Raw genomic sequence first — 21,635 nt, 5'->3', positions numbered from 1 at the left:
ACACCCTTAAATTCTTAATATTTCAAAGGAATTTCAAATAAGCAAGACCTATTGAGATTTTCTTATCATATGTCTTAAAGGGAGACTTCTTACATTTCTAGTCACATTTGCAGTAACCTTGAATAAACCTCACAAACTGTCCTCTAGATAGCTATTTGAAAAGCTAACAAATACCTCAGCCCCAGTAAAAATGAAAAAAAAAAAAGTTCTGTTTAAAACTCACCATCTTAAAACAATAAAGGAAGTTTTTTCTGTAACTCCAAAAGTCCCACTGCAACTTATAAATTAGTCCAGCATGTCTGAGTACTTAAAAGTCAGTCTTTAGCAAATTATGACTTTACCGCATGACTGATCACACATCCTCTTACGCATAAAGAAAATTTAACTAGGCCCAAGACAGCAAATCAGGCCTTATTTAGAAAAACAGGTTTACCGTTCTTATAAAATAAAAAAAGAATCTTAGTCTTCTTTGGTAAAATGTTAAAAATGTTATTTCTTCCAAAAGCCAACATGAGGCAGGCCTCTCGTTTAGCATTAGTTTTATGGGTAAAGGGTGACACTCCCCCGTGGATCCTAAAACAGCCGCCTTTACAGAACTGAGACTCTGGGACTAACCATGGTGGCAGCCTCGTTGTCCTGGTCACTCTGGAGAAGCAGAGCACAGTGCCGCAGGCAGGCCTCAGGGTCATCGTGTGCCAGGTATAATCGTGCCAGCTCCAACATTATCTATGGACAATCAGGGCACGAGTAGTGAGAGACTGGAATAAACAGTGCCTGAGGAAATTGTCTGCACACAGATTAACCTTTAGTTGATCAAAGTTATCGGAATAAAAATGCCAAGCATGATAGATAGGAGAACTATAGGCACACTCATCTTTCTTTTCTCTTATACCTGAGGGGGGGAAAAAAGGAAAAATGGGTGGTAACTCACTTGAAAAGTAGAGAGACACAAAACATTGTGAAAAGAACACTGACTTAAATCGGGAAATTAGATTCTGGTCCAAGATTTCCCATGATGGGGCCATGTCTCTCTTACCTCTCAGAACCTGTTTTCTCATTTGTAAAATAAAAAGCCTGATACAGACAATTCCCAAGATATGCTTTATACTGATACTAGAATTATAGCTCCTGCAGCCATCATGGAACCAGGTGCCTATTTGGTAATGCCTTAAAAAAGATTATTTTTGCCTTATATCTGAAAGAACTGTATTAACTTCAAAATGCTCAATCCTAAACTTTAAATTCTAGAATACGATTGCCTTTTGTTATACATCACTTATTTAAGTATTTAGCTATTTTTAGAGATTTCTAAGAAAAAAAATTTAATCATCTATCAACATCTGAGAAATTACACTTTTAGTTTATATGTTTTCTACATCAATATTACCTTTACATTTACTCCCAAACTGTGTCATTTGAGTTAAGAGATTCAATCTAGTTATTTCTGTATATCCAGTAATTTAAAAAGAGGTGTACAAGGGCTGTGTAGTAAGCTGAATTGAGTCATTTAGAGCCAGATATTTATTTGAGACTGAGAAATTGTTTTACAGTAATTACTAAAACAAAAATGAATATTGAACATCAAAGAGCTTACAGATTTACTTTGTCACTTATTCCATCATAATTTTTAGATTTTAATATTATTAAAGGCATAACTATTTTGAAGGATTTCTAGACACAGTATTAATTTTTAACTTGTATTTTTGTTATATTTCTTTTTAAATCTTTCTTAATAAACATACGAATTTTACATTTGGAGAAATTAGATGACATCTGGAATAAAAGGTGCTTAAACTTTTATGAAGGTTCTGACCTTATTATCTGTTTCACAATGAACAAGCGCTTCTCTATAAAACTTAATTGCTTTTTCATAATCTCGCTGAGCAACAGAATGTTTTGCAATCTCTGCACAAATTTCAGCTGCTAAATGTTTCTGTGCAGGAACTGCATCTGGTTGTTCCATCTGAACACGTTTTAGTACCCGAGCTTGTAATTCTCGAGCCTAGGAAAAAATAAGGATAAAAAGGATTTTTTAAAAAAAAGAAGTAGAAACTAACAAATTCTCAATATGAACACACAATATAAACTTTACAGAAGATTTATTAAAGCATTATTGGCCCTTGAGCTAACAAATCCTGACCCAAAGAAAATATCTTAGTTGAGGTCTTAAACATGCACTTGTTCACAAATGAGCCAGCATGCCTATACTTTTCAACTGAAGTACTAAAAATTACTGAGTCTTTCCCACTGTTATAAGGATATGTGCAGGAAGCTCACTAGGGAACAATACAACCATAAAACCAACATTTGGAAAAAATGTTCCACTTTTTGAAAGGTATTGAGGAAATGACTTAAAACATGTTATTTTTATAAAGAAAAAAAAAGCATTCTGTTATTTGTTGTAAAAACGAAGAAACAGCAAAAGTAAAACAAAAAAATCTCTGAAATAGCCCAATGTCTAAGAATGGAAAATGGCTAACCAATTTTTGGTGTATACATACATATGGTCCTACACTGTTCACAGACAACCAGAAGGAAGGCTGGGGTCTTCCTCAGGGTAAGAATGTAGAGAAGGTTGCTAAATTAGAAGAACATTAGCCTTTCCACCCACAGATCTGTTTTCTGACACACTGAGACCTTCCTTTAATAAGTGACAGAGAACTCCTGTGCTTTAAGCCTGCACAATAAAATTTAACTTTGAGCTAATCATTCACTAATGCATTCATGTGTTCATGTAACAAACAGTGAATGTTCACCATCTGCCACACATTATGCTACACACAGGGAGCCCTTTTGGAGACCCCTGTCAAAATGATGGTTGACAACTGGTGTTTAATGAAGCTGGTCTAAAGCTGAGTATGTTTTGGAATCACAGGTCCTAACATTAACTTAGGACATTATAATAAGCATTTTTCTGGAAATGAAAGAGAAAGGATTAGAGAATAGTATTAGATACAGCATTTGGTGAAGGTTAAGAGTGTTTCATGAAATTTTACTTTTATATGATGGAGTTGTAGCTACAAACACATGCTGGTAAAATCTACAGAAATGAATATTAAGTGAAAGAAGCATAACAAAATATAAGTCTGTACTTATCAATTAAAATTTTATAAAATTATAAAATTGTTAAGTGTTTTATGGCATATAGATTCTTTATTTCTGATTTACATAGATGTTTTTCACAGAGAAGATAATTTGCTAAAAAGTGATTTCCCCTAGAATTTTCCTGCAATTAAAGAATTAGAACTTCTGTTAGCTAAAGCTCAAAACCAAAACATTTGATAAATAAGTTGCACAGAATGCAAAACTCTTCTGGGTACATGAAAATGAGGTCAAAAGAGTGGTATTCTAAAAAGCAAAAATAGTGAGATGCTCTATGTTCTACTTCAAGCTCAGCGAAGATGTGGGGCAAATCAATGAACAAATGACCCAGTCAACAACATTATTTAAGATCCACATGGAAACTGTACGAAAATTGATTACAATGTAGGGCATAAAGCAAGCTTTAACAAATATCAAAGGGCTGAATCATTCAAACCGTGTCTGACCACAGCGAAATTAAACTAGAAATAATTATAAAAAAGATAACAACAAAAAATGGAACTGCCTGGAAATTGAGCACTATTATTTTTATTTTTTATACATAAACAGATTTTACTTCAAACCATATTTATAACTATATGCTGTGAAAAATAACTGCCATATATTAAGTGCTTACTATGTTATTTCCATATGCAATAGTTATCACTTTAAATTTTTTAAAATTTATCTTTATGGTTGTAAGTATTACAGATGTTCCCTTCACCCCTCCCCCATTGATCCCCTCCTTCTCATTCCTATCCCCTCCTCAGCCTTCCACCTCACTATTGTCTGTGTCCATGGATTATGTATATCCTTTATAATAAAAGGGTAATATGCAAATCAATTGAATGGTGGAATGACCAGTCACTATGACATGCACTGACCACCAGGGGGCAGACGCTTAACACAGGAGCAGATGCTTAACACCGGGGAGTGGGCCTAAGCTGTCAGTTGGACATCCCCTGAGGGCATGAAAGGGGGCAGGCCAGGCTGAGGTATCTCCCGCTCCCCAAGTGCACAAATGTCATGCACTGGGCCTCTAGTATGCATATAAGATCCTTGGTCAACCTCTTTCCACCCACCCAACCCTCTTTTCCTCTTAGAATCTTCAGTCTGTTGCATGCTTCCATGTCTCTGGATCTATTTTATTCATCAGTTTATTTTGTTCATTGGATTCCACATATAAGTGAAATCATGTGAGACTTGTCTTTCTCTAACTGGCTTGTTTTGCTTAGCAAAATATTCTCCAGGTCCTTCCATGTTTTCTCAAAGAGTAAGAGATCCTGTTTTTTTACTACTGCGTACTATTCCATTGTGTAAATGTACCACAGCTTTTTTTATCCACACATTTACTGATGGGCACTTGGGCTGTTCCCACATCTTAGTTATTGTAAATAATGCTGCTATGAGCACATGGGTGCATATATTCTTTCTTATTAGTGTTTCAGTCTTCTTAGGATATGTTCCTAGAAGTGAGATCCCTGGATAAACACTATACTTATAAATAACCCATGGGTCAAAGAAGTGATCAAAGTAGAAGTAAGGAAATATTATAAACTGAACAATAATAAACTTGTGGGGTGTATCTAAAGCAATGCTTAGAGATAAATTTATTACCTTAAATAAATAAGAAAAGAACAAAGGCTAACCCAGCCTATGGTACTACCTAATGGAGTATTTCAATAGTCTAGAAAAAGATTAGTGCACCATATCCAAAGATAGAGAAAATTATTTAGTGAGGTAAAAAAGCAAACATTTCATCAAGCCAGAAAAGGAAAAAGTTGGTTCTCTGAGAATCCTATCTAATAAAGAGGAAATATGCTAATTGACCCTCACGCTGTCACAAAGATGGCGGCACCCACAGCCAATAAGGAGGGAATATGCTAATTGACTGCCCCGTCCTCAAAGATGGTGGTGCCCACAGCCACAAGATGGCTGCAGGGGAGGGAAGTTGGGGGCGACTGGGCCAGCAGGGGAGCAGATAGGCGTCAATCAGGCTGGCAGGGGAGTGGCTAGGGGGTGATCAGGCTAGCAGGCAGAAGCGGTAGGGGCAATCAGGCAGGTGAGCAGTTGGGAACCAGCAGTCCCGGATTGTGAGAGGGATGTCCAACTGCCGGTCCAGCCGTTGGACATCCCCTAAGGGGTCCCAGATTGAAGAGGGTGCAGGCTGGGCAGAGGGACACCCCCTCCCCCAGTGCACGAATGTCGTGCACCAAGCCTCTAATATTATTATAATAAGCCCCTGGCATAACTGATCATTAATAACAGAAGGAAAATGTCCAATATCAGGACTATAAAAGAAGATATTTCTACAGTATTTCCAGATTTTCAACGGTTAAGATATAATGAACAAATATGTCAATTAATTTGACAATTTAATGAAATAAAAAATTGCTTAAAAATAGCCATCTAAACCAACATAAGCGAAATTTTAAAATGATCACTCTAAGATCCATTATAGACGTTGAATCCATTAATAAAAATCTTCCATCAAGAAGCCTTGAAGTCCCAATGGTTTTAATATCAAATTGTTCCAAATGTTAAAAAAAATAGCATCAGTCTATAGATCAATATCTTTCATGAACATAGATATACAAATCTTGAACAAAATACTAGCTAATATCTTTAAATTCCAGTAATTGTTTTAAAAAAACTACAAAAAATGACATATTTCAGGGCTATTACGGTGATTTAACATCTGAAAATCAATTTTATATATCACATTTACAGAAAAAAAATAGGAGAAAAGTCACATGAGTATCCTGATAGATGTAGAAAGTGATTTATGATAAAATTTAATTTATAAAAAATTGTTAGCAAACTAGAAATGGAAAAATCATTAAAAATATCAGCTACTTAGGGAATAGTTCAAAGGAAAAATGTGCAAAACCCCTACAGTGTAAACAACAAAATATTAAAATAAATTAAAGAAGATATAAATAAAGGAAGAAAAAAAAATTCATGTCAAATCCTACCTATCATATGACTTCACAAAAGCTTTAAACCAAACTTCCTCAGCTGTAAAACAGAATTAAAAAATCAACTTCCCTATTTGTTATAATAATTAGCAGTACTATATTTAAACTGTATAATCCACAGGCATTCAATCATTTCCAGTTTGACTTATTTTTTGTGAATGATGGGTCAAAAGAGATTGGATTACTCTTACATGTGGCATATTTCCTTCTGCATCCATCCTCCACCTACAACCACCCTCACAAACAAATGCATTTACCTGTTGTAATGAAGTGATTGCATCACCAGGTCTTTCCATTTTACTGTAAACTTTTGCTAGAAGAACTTGCAAACGTCCATCTTCCATGACAGCTGACAATTCATTTACTATGAAAGAATTGAATATATTGGGGGAATATATTAATTTTAAACAAATGCTTACATTTTTCAACCAGTTTAAAAAATGGTCTTTGGACAGAATGGTTTTGAAAAATAGTGAACAAAGTTAAAAATTTTTCAGTCAGTTAACTGAGGAATGGCCATGCTTGTTTTTTTTGTTTTTGTTTTTGTTTTGTTTTTAAAAGATACAAATAGCTTGGAAGAAACAAAATAAAGAACTGGGTAAAAACTGGAGGTTTTTCTTAAGACATATATTTAGAAATAACAATGTAATAACTTAGTTAATAATTTCAATTTTTGTTCTTAGGTATATAAAATTTCTGCTTATTGAAGTCATCTATACTAATAAAAGCCTAGGTGGCCCTCGCACCCTCACGTGACGCCCCCACATCATCACAAAATGGCTGCCACAAGATGGTCAGCAGAGGAGGGCAGTTGGGGGCAATCGGGCCAGCAGGGGAGAGCAGTTGGGGGTGACCAGGCTGGCAGGGGAGCAATTAGGCATCAATCAGGCTGGCAGGGGAGCAGTTAGAGGGCAATCAGGCTGGCAGGCAGAAGTGGTTAGGGGCAATCAGGCAGGCAGGCAGGCGAGTGGTTAGGAGCTAGCAGTCCCGGATTGTGAGAGGGATGTCCCAGATTGGAAAGGGTGCAGGTTGGGCTGAGGGACACCCCTCTGTGCATGAATTTCATGCACCAGGCCTCTAGTTAAAAGATAAGATAGAATATCTGCTGCATGCAATGAAGACGTGCTGTTTTTTAAAATAATAGATTATTTGATAGGCTATGAATCGTAACCAGTAAGAACACCAATTGTGATACCAACCAGTCTGGTTTCAAATTTAGGCTTCATCATTTATTAGCTATTTAACCTTGAACAAGTACTCAACTATTCTGTGCCTCCTTTCCATGTGTAAAAGAGAGGAAATAATAGTACCTATTTCATAGGGTTTTCGTATAATATTTAAAGTTAATAAGTACAAAGTAAGTTACCATATGCAAAGCAATTAAAATAAAGTGTGGCATGTGGTTAAGTGCAATTTAAATATTTAGTATTATTACTTTGTGATCTAACAGTAGTAAAAGAACCCTAAATAATTAACAGAAATATGTTTCTTCCACCATTTAAGAAGTACATGGTCTGTGCCAGTCTGTTTAAAGTGGTTTATTTAAATTATTTCTTTAATGTTACATTATTGATGTTTCTCTCTCTTTCTCTCTTCCTCTCTGAAATCAATAAAAATACATTTTTTAAAAACTTATAATAAAAATGTTTATTTGTTTAAACATCAGACATAGATGCAATTTAAAAGAACTTTCCTGTACATTATTTTGGGAAGTATCTTTCTGTAACACAATTAACTGTTTCATAAATCTGTTATAGATTTTTCAAATGTCTTATTTTAATAGAGTGATATTCAGATCAATGAAATAAACAACTTCACATATAAAATACTGGGAATACAAATACACATTTTATATAATACAAAAACAAAAAAGATAAGATATATCGGTGTACTTTTTTTTCAAATCAGGAATATTTTCATACCAAGTTCATGAGCTAGAGCATGTTGAAGGACTTTTTCTGCTTTGTCATACCATTTCAATTTTAATAAGAGCTCTGCCAGGTCATAGCAAAGATAATTTTGTCCATTTTTCAGTGCAGCTTCATAGTAAGTGATTGCCTAAACAAAATCCATTTTGGTTAGGAAGAAAGAGGTAATGAGAATGGCATTCAAGCATAGGTAACTTACACACAGATTTAAAACATACACATAACTGAAAACAACCAAGGAGAATCTTAGGCATGTATCTGCACTACCAGTTAACTATGCCATTTTCCTCAGAGAATCAAACATCACAGAAGGCAACTAGCATTTCTTGTATAAGTAGCTTATTAACAGAGTGCTTGGTGAAAAAAGAAATAATGGTTTCATTCCAGAAGCCAGTGAACTTTATCAAATGCAAATACTTTGCTAGCTGTTATATAAATGTTCAACAGTTACCAGGAATAGAGCAAAAATACAACTAAAGAATATCCATTTTCTCTAAGAGGCAAACAAACTAACAAAAACCAAAACCAACCCTCAAAGCACATAGCTTACCAAAATTCATTCCAGAGAAAGGACATCTATTATGCTTTGTCATATAATGAAAGAGATGTTAATAGCAACTGGTTTAGTGATTAAGAATTTAGGTGTAAGATGAGGCCTGAAGTAAACTTTAGTCCAAACAGTCTTTGCAAAATGCAGTGAACAAGAATTTGAGACAAGAGAAAGCCTTTAGCACAAATTCCAGCTCGTGGACACAAATTTGGAGTTTTACAACCATCAAGATACAAACGGTGTTTGCTGAAGGCCTATCATAGAGCAGACTTTGAAAAATTTGACTCAATAAATATATTTTAAACTATAAAGTACTTGCCTTTGAATAGTTATGAGTTTTCACAAGCGCTTTCCCAACTTTGCTTGCCAGTGTTCCATCTTTTGGGTTCTGATTTAATGCTTGTTCATATGCTACTATGGCTTCTTCAGGCTAATGTTGACAGACACAAAAAATAGGCAATAGATAAAGAGCTTGGCTGGATTCCACTAATGGCAACATTTATATAATTATGTTTTTCATTTGGAATATTTAATAAGATTAATAAAGCATGTATTTAAGTCTAGAAACCTTAATAATTTCAGAAAGGTAACAGTCACCAGTATAGGTATAACTTATCAGTATATTCCCACCCATGTTAATTGTCTCTTGCCTTCATAAATAATAATCTGAGAAGAGAAAGGTTCTTGACTTTTCATTTCTGGCAGTCATCACAAAAGCCAGATAGAGTCAGAGGACTGCTTCCCTTTGAAGAAAACACACATAGCTAATAGTTCTCTTCATCCTTCTGTTTAAAGGAGCCTCTTAACTTGCTTCTGATACCATCTCTATTTTAAATAATGATAGTGTTGAATTATTGGATCGCAATTTGAAAAGAAAAGCATGCTTTTATTATAATGGTTGTCTCCTTTCATTGTGATGACTGAATCTTGAATATTAAGTAAACACTATTTAGAAAACCAAATTCCTTTTAATTTGGGATGCTATACTAATCACAAAGATTTTTTAAAAGTCTAACTTCAGTAGCATCAGAAATTTACCTCTTGAATATTCATGTATGCATCTCCAAGGAGAAGGAAAGAATGAGGGCTAGGCATTATTTCAGCAATTTCTCTGGAAATCAGACCAACACTATTTAGTATATTGAATACAAATATCTTCTTCTAAAAGGTAAGCACATTTATTTCAATTACCCAATAACCTTCAGAGTACCTTCTACATGTCCAACAGTGTAACACTGTGAAAAACACAAACAAAAAACAAAACCACCATACCCATAACCAGACTGTTTATGCTAGGTCAATCATTTTTTTCATTAAGTCTTTGCATTTTCTGAAATGCAGGAAACAGAGTACAGGTGGATAAATTGGATCCAGAAATATATTTTGTTATGTTTAATTTTGAAATGACATGGAAGTAAAGGTACCAAAAAGGATGGAACCAGGGTGGGGGTGGGGGGGGGGGTGGAGACACACCACTTATTCTCCTAGGTATCTTGAGCTCTGGTATTCATGGGACTAACCATGTGCTCAAATGAGTTACTTTAAAAAATATCCAGTCTTCTCCTTCAGTATATCCTGTTTATTTTTTACCTGCAAAATTTAACTAGTAAAAGTCAAAATACCAAAATTACTCAAATAAGAATGTGATATTAAGTCTTTAACATATAGTATCTCATTTACTAGTAATTGGTCAAAAACTCTTATGAGAAAGAGAATTAATATTTTGATTTTATAGATGATGCTGAATTTGCCTACAGCTAAAGTGTCAGATCTTCCTGAAACAGAAACCTATGCTTTTAACTGTTATATTATACTGCATTCAAACAAATCAATTCTATTTGGAAATACTTTCACCATTAGAGATGATAGTTAGTGCTCATCTTTAGGAAATGTGATGTAGAAACTTTAGTTCATCTATCTATATTGGGGTACTGCTCCCTTTCTTTGAATCACACAGCACCTACAAAGAATCTAAACATGGGAGGAGGAATGGGGCAGGCTAGAAAGGATCAATGGGGGAGAGAGGCAGACATGTCAATACTTTCAACAATAAAGATTTAATTAAAAAAATAAAAGGACCTAAAGAGACAAGAAAAAAGAATCTGAGCAGACTTCTGAGCTATGATATATATATGTGTGTGTGTGTGTGTGTGTATAATGCATATATATTAGATGAACCAATTTGACTTGGTTTGACAACTTAATTCATCAGTATTTTACTGTTTTCCAAAGTTAAAAATGTTAATTTTTCTCTTATGTGGAGTGTGTGCATGTATTTTTATCTGTTTGTTCAGGTGGAAGAGTAAAGGCAACCTCTGTGTGTGCATGTGTGTATATGTCCACGTGTATGTGTTGTGTATCCCAATAACTCCTAAGGGCATCAGAATATAACTTTTAATTAATTTATTTTTATTGATTTTAGAGAGAGAGGGAGGGAGAGAGAAACATCAATGTGAGAGAGAAACATTGATTGTTTGCCTCCCACACATGCCCCGACTAGGGAATTGAACCCAAAACCTGAGTATGTGCTCTGACTGGGAATCAAACCTGTCATCTTTTGGCGTATGGGAGGACATTCAACAACCTGAGCTACACTGGCCAAGGCCACAATATAACTTTTAAAGTCCCTGTCCTTTCACCAAGGAACATTTGTAACCCATACCTTAGTGTAGTATAAACTAAGCCATAATTCTTTTTCTGTATCTATAATAATAAAAGCATAATATGCTAATTAGACTGGACAGCCAAATGACCTTCTGGACATCTTTCTGGATGACCTTCGGGATGAAGCTGAAGCTGCGAGGGCCAAGGCAAGCCACCTTGGCTGCGAGGGCTGAGCCTCTGGCATGAATTTCATGCATCGGATCTCTAGTCTATTAAGGAATTAAACATGACCATCTAGCCCCTGAATTGATGTTACATTACATAATTGTCTTAAATTATTAATACATATAACTGTTGTTCGTTCCCTTCCCCCAAAGAAAGATGTCTAAAAGTAACATCTGATGAGGGAGGAGAACTGAGAAACCAGAATGAGCCACAGGTTGAAGTAATCATAAGTATTATGCTTTATGTTTTTGAGAGAGTAGCTTGGCTAGAGTGACTGTGGTTGATGGTAGGAGAAGGAAGTGAGAACATGAAGGCAAGGATCTATAAGTATCCACAAAACAATTAAAAGAGAAGTAAAACAAGTTTGGGAATTAATTTTAGAAGGTAAATGCATTAAAGTAACCATTTACCTATAGCACGTGATATATAACATTTTCTCTTTTCTATGCTTCAGGTATATATCTGCCATTTTTTCTTTGACCTCTATGAAATAAGGCTGTTCAGATGTAACATTCTGAAGCATGCTTAAAGCCCGCTCAACATCTCCTTGGGCCAGAGCTAGGTCTGCATTAGCAATGGTAACACGCAATTCTTCATATGTCCCAGAAAATTCATGGGTAGCATCTTGTAACACTTTTGCTGCCTCATGCTGTAAGGATAAAATAAAAATAACATTCAAAATATTCAATAAATTATACTAGAAATGAGGATTTTCTATGAAAACAGAATGAACAAAAAATGCTAGCACAATTAGGATATTCATGAAATACTGATGGATTTTTAAAAAGCACAAAAATTTCAAACTAAATGCAGAAACCAAATTCAGGTAACACTATAAACACTGGTTAGCTGAAAAGTGTTTACATAACTGAGACAACAGCAGTTGCTACACAAGAGACACCACTACTGTAATTTAACTAGAGGCCCGGTGCACGAAATTTGTGCACAGGGGAAGGGGTGGGGGCCCTCAGCCCGGCCTGTACTCTCTCGCAATCTGGGACCCCTCAGGGGATGTCCAACTGCCTGTTTAGGCCTGATCCCAAGATAGGGCCTAAACAGGCAGTCAGACATCCCTCTTGCAATCCAGGACCGCTGGCTCCTAACTACTCACCTGCCTGCCTGATCACCCCTAACCACTCTGCCTGCCTGCCCCTAACCACTCACTTGCCTGCCTGATTGCCCCTAACTGCTTGCCTGACTTCCTGATCACCCCTAACTGCTCGCCTGCCTGTCCAATCGCCCCTAACTGCCTCTGCTTTGGCCCCTGCCGCAGCGGCTTCATTCAGAAGGACGTCTGGAATGACGTCCAGAAGGTTGTTTGGCTGTCCGGTCTAATTAGCATATTAAACTTTTATTATCCTATACTAATAAAAGAGAAAAATGGTAATTGGCGTACGACCGATACCTTTTTCATTGGCTAATCAGTGAGATATGCAAATTAACTGCCAACTAAGATGGCAGTTAACCGCCAAAAAAGATGGCGGCTAATTTGCATATTGCAGGCAGGATGGTACAGCGCCATCAGAGAGCGGGTTGGGGGTGTGAGTGCCAGCAGTCGCCCGAGACCTGATCCCGCCGGTAGACCCGGACGCGGGCCGGCGAGGCGGCTGCAGCATCCGCCCGCACTCACGCCGCCAACCCGTGAGAGCGGGTTGAGGGCGTGAGTGCCAGTGGTCGCCCGGGACCCGATCACGCAGGCCTGCGGGGCGGCTGCAGCGGTCGCCCGGGACCCAATCCGGCTGGCAAACCCGGACGCGAGCCGGTGGGGCGGCTGCGGCGTCCGCCTGCACTCACGCCCTCAACCCGCTCTCCCGCCCAGCAGGGGACCCTCATTTCCCCCCATCACTGGTTCTGCCCCCAGCCCAGGCCTGACGCCTCTGTCAGAGGCGTCAGGCCTGGGCTGGGGTCAACACCTGAGGGCTCCCAGTATGTGAGAGGGGGCAGGCTGGGCTGAGGGACACTCCCCCACACACACACACCCAGTGCACGAATTTTGTGCACCAGGCCCCTAGTTATAGATAAGCATTTACTTTGCACCCAGCATTGTATTAATCTATCTAATTCTCACAAACAACCAGTAAGGTAGTTACTATTATTACTCCTACCCTGCAGTAAGGAAACAGATTTAGAGAGTTAAGAAGTTAACAAATGATAGACCAGAATTCAAGCTCAGGCAGCCTGACTCCAAAGCCTAAATGTTAGCCATGTTCATTATTACCTCACTAAGCGATCTAGTCCGGTCACCCACTGCACCCAATGGCTCCTCATTAACTAGCAGACTCCTTTATTATCTACATCAGGACATCATTTTTCTTATACCTCAGGTGAACATATTACTTCATTTCCCAATTTGTACCTCAATGAATCTAAAATGTTATTTAAGATTCATCTCAAATGTCATTTAAGATCCATTTCAACTTTAAGTATTATAGAATATTCGGATGTCAGAAATGTTAAGATGTGAAAAAACTAGCACATCTTAGAATCAATTATTTATGCATGGCAACTGGATTTTTAATTTAAATGCATTTTATGTTCATTTACTAGTGAAAGAGAAGTTGAGACTTGGCAATTATCTAGACACTAGAGGCTTGGTGCACAGATGCATGTACTGGTGGGGTCCCTCAGCCTGGCCTGCGCCCTCTCACAATCCAGGACCCCTTGGGGGATGTCAGAGGCCCAGTGGAGGGATTAGACCCGATCCCCACAGGCCAGGATGAGGGACCCCACCGGTGCACATATCCATGCACCAGGCCTCTAGTATGCATATAAGATCTTTGGTTAATCTCTTCCCGTCCCCACTTCTCCCTCCCCTCTGAGATTCATCAATTTGTTCCATGTTTCCATGTCTGTGAGCTGAGCATCTGCCCCCTGGTGGTCAGTGTGCATCAAGGCTACTGGTCGAACACTTAGCATATTAGCCTTTTATATATATAGACTAGAGGCTCAGTGCACGAATTCATGCCTGGGTAGAGTTCATGCAATCAGGGTCAGTTGTGCCGGGCTGGCCAGGGAGAGGGTCCGCAGGTGGTTGGTGGAATGGCCCTGCCCCCAATTGGGGTAGGGGTGCCAAATGGGGGCGGGGTCAGCAGGGGGGGGGGCCGCGGGCAGTTGGCCAGCTGGCTCTGCCCCCTGGTCAAACTTCCAGTTGAACTCCCAGTTGAGGGGACAATTTGCATATTAGCCTTTTATATATAGGATAGCCTTCTTAACGTCCACGAAATATAAAAATAAATTAGCAACTGCTATAATCCAAAAACCAGGTATCAATGACATTAAGTTCTTCATTTTCTTGAATTCTCTCAGAATTACCTGCTATCTTCCATCTATCCATCCATCCATCCATCCATCCATCTGTATTATTGTTTTTTAAAGCATTTGATTTTATGGCTGTCCTATAAGTTTATCAAAGTTGTTATTTATCCACTGGTTCTTTTGTTTCCTCGAGTATTAAAATTTCAGGTTGGTACTTTCATTTTATTTCAGTAGTACTTGTGTGTACATGTGTGTGTGAAGCCTTTAGGAATTCACAGAATTATAACTATAACTGGGGTACTCATACATTATAATACTATTATACATTTTAATACATTTCATAATATGTCATATTACATTGTATTGTTATTCACATTACGTTATATTATGCTATATTATGTTATGCTATGTTGTAACATTCTGTGGTAGCCAATCTAAGCACAATGATACTTAATGTCTTCCAAGTGCAAACTATGTCTAACTTCAGGGGCTTGCAAAAAGTACATGATTTGGTGAAAAGTAGTGAGAAATAAATTTCCTATATTTTACTACTTGGTCAGGATAGCTTTTTCATTTCCTACTAACATATATATATATATTATATGCATATATATATATATCATTTTTTTAAATAAAAAGTTCAGATATGAGTCAATGAATTAAAACTTGACCTACCTGTTCTCCATTTAAGCAGTAAACCTCTACCAACTCAAGAAATATTGATAAACGATGGCTTGCATCAACTTCAGTGTTTTTGTATTTTGATTTTGAGGAAGCTTCAGTTTTCCTCACTCCTGGTAAACTCATTGCCATATGTAGAGTTTTAATGGCCTCTCCTATTTCTCCCATTTTCTTTTGTGACTGAGCTTTTATCAAATGATATAAAGGATTTTCTCTCACCTGAAAAAATAATATTCAGAAATATTTCCTTGGAGTGCTTACAACATCAACCCAAAATTTACAGTCCATCAAACATTAAAATGATAGGATCTTTGAGGACAGCCTGTGATTATATACATAAGGTATATTTCTGTCCTTTTATTAGCTTTCTGATCCAATATTGTATTAAATCAAATTCAGGAAGCCTGCCACTGCCTACCATCCCGCTGGATGAAAAACCAGGTAATTAAGTGCTTCTACTATGATAGAGGAGAAAATGCAACAAAGTACTAAGGCTAGAAAATACATTCTAAAATAATTTGAGTTTTCAGGAAAGGAGTTTCTTTATCTGGGACTTCTGGTACTAATATAAAGTCATATTTCTAGAAACAAAGTTTTCCCCTCTTTTCTTTATTTTTAAGATTAAACATTTTAGTATACATTAATCAAACATTGGTCTTAACCATTTGGTACTACTCAGAAACATGAAACAAAGCTTCTGTCTTTATTTTAGCTAGCAACAGTGTATACAGAAAAACAAAATGACAAAAATGAGTGAGGAAGAAGTCAAAGAAGATAATCCAGAAAGAGGTGAAGTAGAGCCATTTAATGCCTGGGACAGCTACACTACTCCGTAAGGCTGTGTTTCTAAGTCTCAGTTACCTACAAACTCTGTGTGAACACTCCTTATCTCTTCTCTTAGAGCAGCGGTTCTCAACCTGTGGGTCGCAACCCCTTTGGCGGTCGAACGACCCTTTCACAGGGGTCGCCTAAGACCATCCTGCATATCAGATATTTACATTACGATTCATAAGAGTAGCAACATTACAGTTATGAAGTAGCAACGAAAACAATTTTATGGTTGGGTCACAACATGAGGAACTGTATTTAAAGGGCCAGAAGGTTGAGAACCACTGTCTTAGAGCTTTTCAATGACTGGGGTAGAGTTCCAAAGCCCCACCAGTCTTGAGAACTCCTATCCTAGGAAGCAGCTGCTATCGCCTGCAAACCTTGCTTGGAACTTTAACTCTCCAGCCCATCAATGGGTTCTCACATACAGGGCTTAAGAGGCTGTGGACCCAAGTGAAAATCTGAGGAGGTTCTCCATGACTCCAGGTAGCTCGGGAAGCACCTGTACCTGGATTTCCCCTAATGCTGAGGGATATGATATGTATCACAGAATATCTTGGGTAGAAATCTAGTGTGTTTATATCCTCAAACCACATACTAAGTTTCAAAATGACTAAGCATCGTTGATGATAAATCTAGAGAAAAGCTATTAAAAATTCAGGTCCAAGGCCCTGTACACCAAAAGACTGTGGGTTCGATTCCCCATCAGGGCACAACCTAGGTTGCGGTTCGCCCTCTCGTTAATGAGCATAAGGAAGGCAACCAATAGATGTTGCTCTCTCACTCTCTCTCTCTAAAAATCAGTAAAAACATAACCTCAGGTGAGGATTTTTTTTTTAAAAAAAACAAGGTCCAAGCCCTAACCAGTTTGGCTCAGTGAATGGAGTGTCGGCCTGTGGACTGAAGGGTCCCAGATTCGATTCCAGTCAAGGACATGTACCTTGGTTGCAGGCACATCTCCAGTAGGGGGTGTGCAGGAGGCAGCTGATCGATGTTTCTCTCTCATCGATATTTCTAACTCTCTATCTCTCTCCCTTCCTCTCTGTAAAAAATCAATAAAATATATTTAAAAAACAAAAAAAAAGGTCCAAGAAGGAAACAGGCAATAAAATAAATCCTAATACATAAAAATATTTATAGTTTACAATTATTTTTAATACTTTCATTATTGCATTTAACACTCACTATAGCTGTAGGGTATTTATTATGAGTTGTATAGAAAAGAAAACAGGTTCAGAGAGATGAGTGGAAACATCAGACACTGACCCCAGGTCTTTGTTGCCCTGTCTGTATAATTTTTTAACTATACACAGTTGCTCCATTTCTTCTCCTACTGCTTATGAATCCAAAATCTTTTTAATTTAAAAATGCATTTCTTAGCAAAATATTAAAGGCTAAATTTTTTTAAAAAGTTGATATACAAACATTTGCTAAAGATTCCAGGAGGTTGATGAGGGATATGATATGTATCCACTTGAGTCTGGAATGCTTACCTTAAAGTTATAGCTCAGACAAAGTTCAAGAGACTGAGAACATAATTTAAATTTATCCTGAGACAAATAAACTTGAGCCATCAGGAGGTAAGCATCTGCATAAGAAGAATTGTGTTCCAGGCAATGCTGCAGGTTATTATAAGCTGCTTCGATGTCACCTAATGAGGGACACAAAGCACCATTCAATTCAAATGATTAAGAACTGGAGATCTTAGAAGTAAGAGGGAGAAAAGCAGTTAGTCTGTGGATAGTTCCAGTGATTAAAGTCCTCTGTTCAAGGGGCCATGATTTAATCTCTTTTTTGTAGTCCACATGAGAGAATTTACATGTAAATCAGAATACTGTCCATCTGTAAGACCACACCTTGGTCATAAGGAGCAAACCAGAGGAAGTGTGAAAAAAATCAGAGTCAAGCACCACTGTTACTGAGAGACCTATGCATATTCCTTTATTTATTTTCCTTGTTAAATTTTTTTTTTTTACAATTTCATTAAAATAAGTTCTGTAAAACATAGAAATTTAAATAGGTAGAATGCTATAATAACAAAGAGGATTTAGTCTAGTTATCATTCTAGACTAAAAGTTTTAAAAATCTAGAAATTTTATTACCGTCCATAAAATTACAAAAAGGCATGATATACTCTAGAGCAGTGGTTCTCAACCTTCCTAATGCCATGACCCTTTAATACAGTTCCTCGTGTTGTGGCGACCCCCAACCATAAAATTATTTTCATTGCTACTTCATAACTGTAATGTTGCTACTGTTATGAATCGTAATGTAAATATCTGATACGCAGGATGTATTTAGGCGACCCCTGTGAAAGGGTCGTTCGACCCCCAAAGGGGTCGCGACCCACAGGTGGAGAACCGCTGCTCTAGAGATTTAGAAACATGAGTTTTAGATTTAAAATGCCTTTAAATACCAACTGAAATATTAAAGGTATGGAAACACATCTACTGTACATCTGGGAATCTTAAGATAAAAGCAAATGATCAAGATTAAAGTGATTGGAAGAGTGGAGCCTACGCTGGGTTTGCAGATGGGGTACAAAGAGGCTCTTCCTATGAACAGTGGTCTCACGTGAGATAACATGTGCTCATCTGCATTAGCCATCTCATAAGTGGCCTTAGGTAAGTGTAGCTAGGCCAACTCCCCATTCAGCTTTGCTAGGAGAATGGGGAAAGAAGAGATCCTCAACTATTCTCTGTTCAATTACTCTCCTTAACATTACCTGACACCTCAACAGACAAGGCTATAGCCAGGGCTCCAGAATTCCTCCATATAATACGAATCCATTTAAACAGAAAACATTTTTTTCTTAGAGACAGAGAATTAATAGACAAAAATTTGGCTGAGGTAGCACAAAACTTATTAAATATAGTGTCAAAATTTGTCCATTAACCATCAAGCATAATTGTGATGCAATCCGACACTCAGAATAGATGAAAAAGGAAATGTGAAGTTTAAGCAAATGAATTTGTATGGGAATTACCATTCCCCTGTTCTTCTAGGAGGGTTAAGGAGGTAACTTGAAATAAGAGGTTATTACCAAGGGGAGAAAGTCTATGGAAAAGAATCAGGATTTGCAAAAAAAGTGACTGAATGAGGAATGAATGAATAACTGAGATAAGAATCTTGGGCAAGGGGAAGAATGTGCCACTTATTTCAGAAGTATTTAAAAATAGAGAAATGGGTCATCACTGCTGGGGGGAAAAAAAGACCATATAAACAAAGATCACACCAACATCACATTCTTATCTAAGAGTAGTCCAATTTCTCCTGAAGGAACAATGAAAGCTTTTACTGTCTGATGATCTGTTTTTGTCAGGGTCTCCTACAATAAAGAATATAGCTGGCCTTTTTCCAAGGTTCCTGAGAGGGAGACTCTAAATCTTGGAGTTTCACAAATAACAGGAATGTCTTTGTTATCTGTGGTGGACTCTGATAGTTTATGATAACAGTATGACTCAGGATGGGGGCTGCCCACCTCAGGAAGACCCACCACATGATTAGAGGGTTGGGGCTTTGAACCTTGTGATATCAACCTGACTGGGAGAAGCGGAACTGAGATTGAATTCAGTCACGAGGCCAGCCAATGATTTGATCCATACCTATGTAATGAAACCCTATGGAGACTAAATCTTCAGTAAGCTTCCATGGCTGCTAATGTACTGCAGACACTGTCAGACATCACTGTGGCAGAAAGTTAATGTGTCCCAACTCCACGGAAGAGGACAATGGGAGCATCACATTTGGGACCCACCCAGACCTCACCCTGTGCATCTCTTCCTTTTGCTGGCTCAAATGAATGCCCTTTGTTATAATAAAATTATAATTTAAAGTATAATGCTTCCCTGAGTTCTATGAGTCATTCTGGTAAATTCTCAAACCTGAAGGGTAATAGGGAGCCTGAAATTTGGACCCAGCTAGTCAGAAGTGCAGAGGGCCCTGAATTATAGAGGGCCCTGAATTACAGAGGGCTCTTTGGGTCTAAACCAGGGCATTCTGATAGAGGGTTATGGCCTTAACTTGTAAAGTTTGATCCAGATCCAGGTAGTTGGTGCAGTTGGCAAATTAGCAAGAATACTGTTATTTAGACACATGCCAGTGTAGTCAGACCCCAACTGCTCTGCCTGCCCAGCACCCCTTGTTCTCACAATATAATTGTAAGTTGCTGATATATTGTTTCTTTGTCAAGCAAGAGATAAATCCAGGGTCACAAGGAGAATTTATGAGACTGTTCTGCAGAAGGAATGAATGCCTTTAAGAAAGTTGTGACCACCTGCTGCTGCCCAAAAGTCTGGTTATACAAGGTGTCACATGAGACGGGGACTGAAGAAACACAGACTTCTCCTTTGGTTCCCTGAAACTCCCTCTCTCTCTTACTCCCTCACTGCAAAAAAGGTCCCCCGTTTTGCTTTTTGGGGAAGACAGATTTGAGAGATCTTACTCTCCTGTCCTCTCACTCTGGCCGATAAACCTTTCTCTATCTCCGAGCACCAGTGTCTCAGTGTTTGGCTTATCTGTGCATCAGACACACAAATCTGAATTCTGACAATTTTAGCAACATCAGCACCATTTTAAATGATTTCAAGCTGCTCCTTTTTAAAATGGGTTAATATACGAGACTTTTATTCCTAGAGACTTTGGCATTTAAGTATTACAATAATGAGACTTATTTATATCAAATTTCAAAATAAATAATAAATGTTTAATAAATTAATCTGAACTCTAAGTTCCAGTTTAATTAACTAGTATGTGATACCCATTGTAATTGGGAAGAAAAAATAGAAACATCATGTGATAGGGGAGGTAGGAGAAGGGAAAGCAGGGATAAATGGTAATGGAAGGAGACTTAACTTGGGGTGGACAATACACAATACAACATACAGGTGATGTACTGTAGAATTGTATACCTGAAACCTATAATTTTATTAGCCAATGCCACCCCAATAAATTCAATAAAAAAATAAATATCATGTGGCTCAAAAGAAGTCAACCAGAAGAAGGTCACTTCTCACAACTAGAGTACTTTAGAGGTGAAACAAGCTTGAGATTATCTAGGTCTTTTTTTTTTTTTAACAGTTAAAACTGTCATTCAAAAAATTTGTGAAGTCAATCTCTTAATTCTTTCCATTATGTATAAGATATAACTGTTTATGAGAATACCATTAAGTTGGTTTCTGCCCATTAGGACTTTATAAACTTAATTTACTTAGCATAGTATTCAACCAGCAAAGGTACATATACACGCACCACGTGATAGTCTATTTTTATGAATATATCGTACATATGTTTGTGTCCTAAAAAGCTAAGGCTATAATGGAGTAATGGAGGTTGGTTGTTTGGTTACCTATATATCTATCTATTAATTATTATTTTTAAAAAATCTTGATTGTTGAGAATATTACAGATGTTCCCCCTTTTTTTTCCTGGTTTTTTTTTTGGCTGTATGTAACCATGTAACCAGTCACAGAAACTAAACAGGAATTAAGAAATTCCATTAGGACC

General features: G+C 37.4%; 1 protein-coding gene across 3 annotated transcripts in view; it reads right to left on the bottom strand.

Moving 5' to 3' along the window:
• TTC21B (tetratricopeptide repeat domain 21B) overlaps positions 1–21,635 on the bottom strand; it is a 70,543-nt gene that overhangs the window by 23,555 nt on the left and 25,353 nt on the right. For 2 of the 3 annotated variants that reach the window (XM_059704229.1, XM_059704231.1), the window contains 9 exons: positions 17,624–17,781; positions 15,297–15,521; positions 11,777–12,015; positions 9,576–9,648; positions 8,857–8,967; positions 7,982–8,117; positions 6,317–6,423; positions 1,814–2,002; positions 616–726 (listed from right to left, as the gene is read on the bottom strand). In XM_059704229.1, coding sequence (XP_059560212.1) covers positions 616–726; positions 1,814–2,002; positions 6,317–6,423; positions 7,982–8,117; positions 8,857–8,967; positions 9,576–9,648; positions 11,777–12,015; positions 15,297–15,521; positions 17,624–17,781 — 1,349 coding nt within the window. The remainder of the gene's footprint in view (positions 1–615; positions 727–1,813; positions 2,003–6,316; positions 6,424–7,981; positions 8,118–8,856; positions 8,968–9,575; positions 9,649–11,776; positions 12,016–15,296; positions 15,522–17,623; positions 17,782–21,635) is intronic. The other variant, XM_059704230.1, reaches the window with a different exon arrangement.

The sequence above is a fragment of the Myotis daubentonii genome, chromosome 7 (assembly GCF_963259705.1).
Source record: "Myotis daubentonii chromosome 7, mMyoDau2.1, whole genome shotgun sequence".
Taxonomy (NCBI): domain Eukaryota; kingdom Metazoa; phylum Chordata; class Mammalia; order Chiroptera; family Vespertilionidae; genus Myotis; species Myotis daubentonii.
This window is presented reverse-complemented; position numbering and strand designations above follow the sequence as displayed.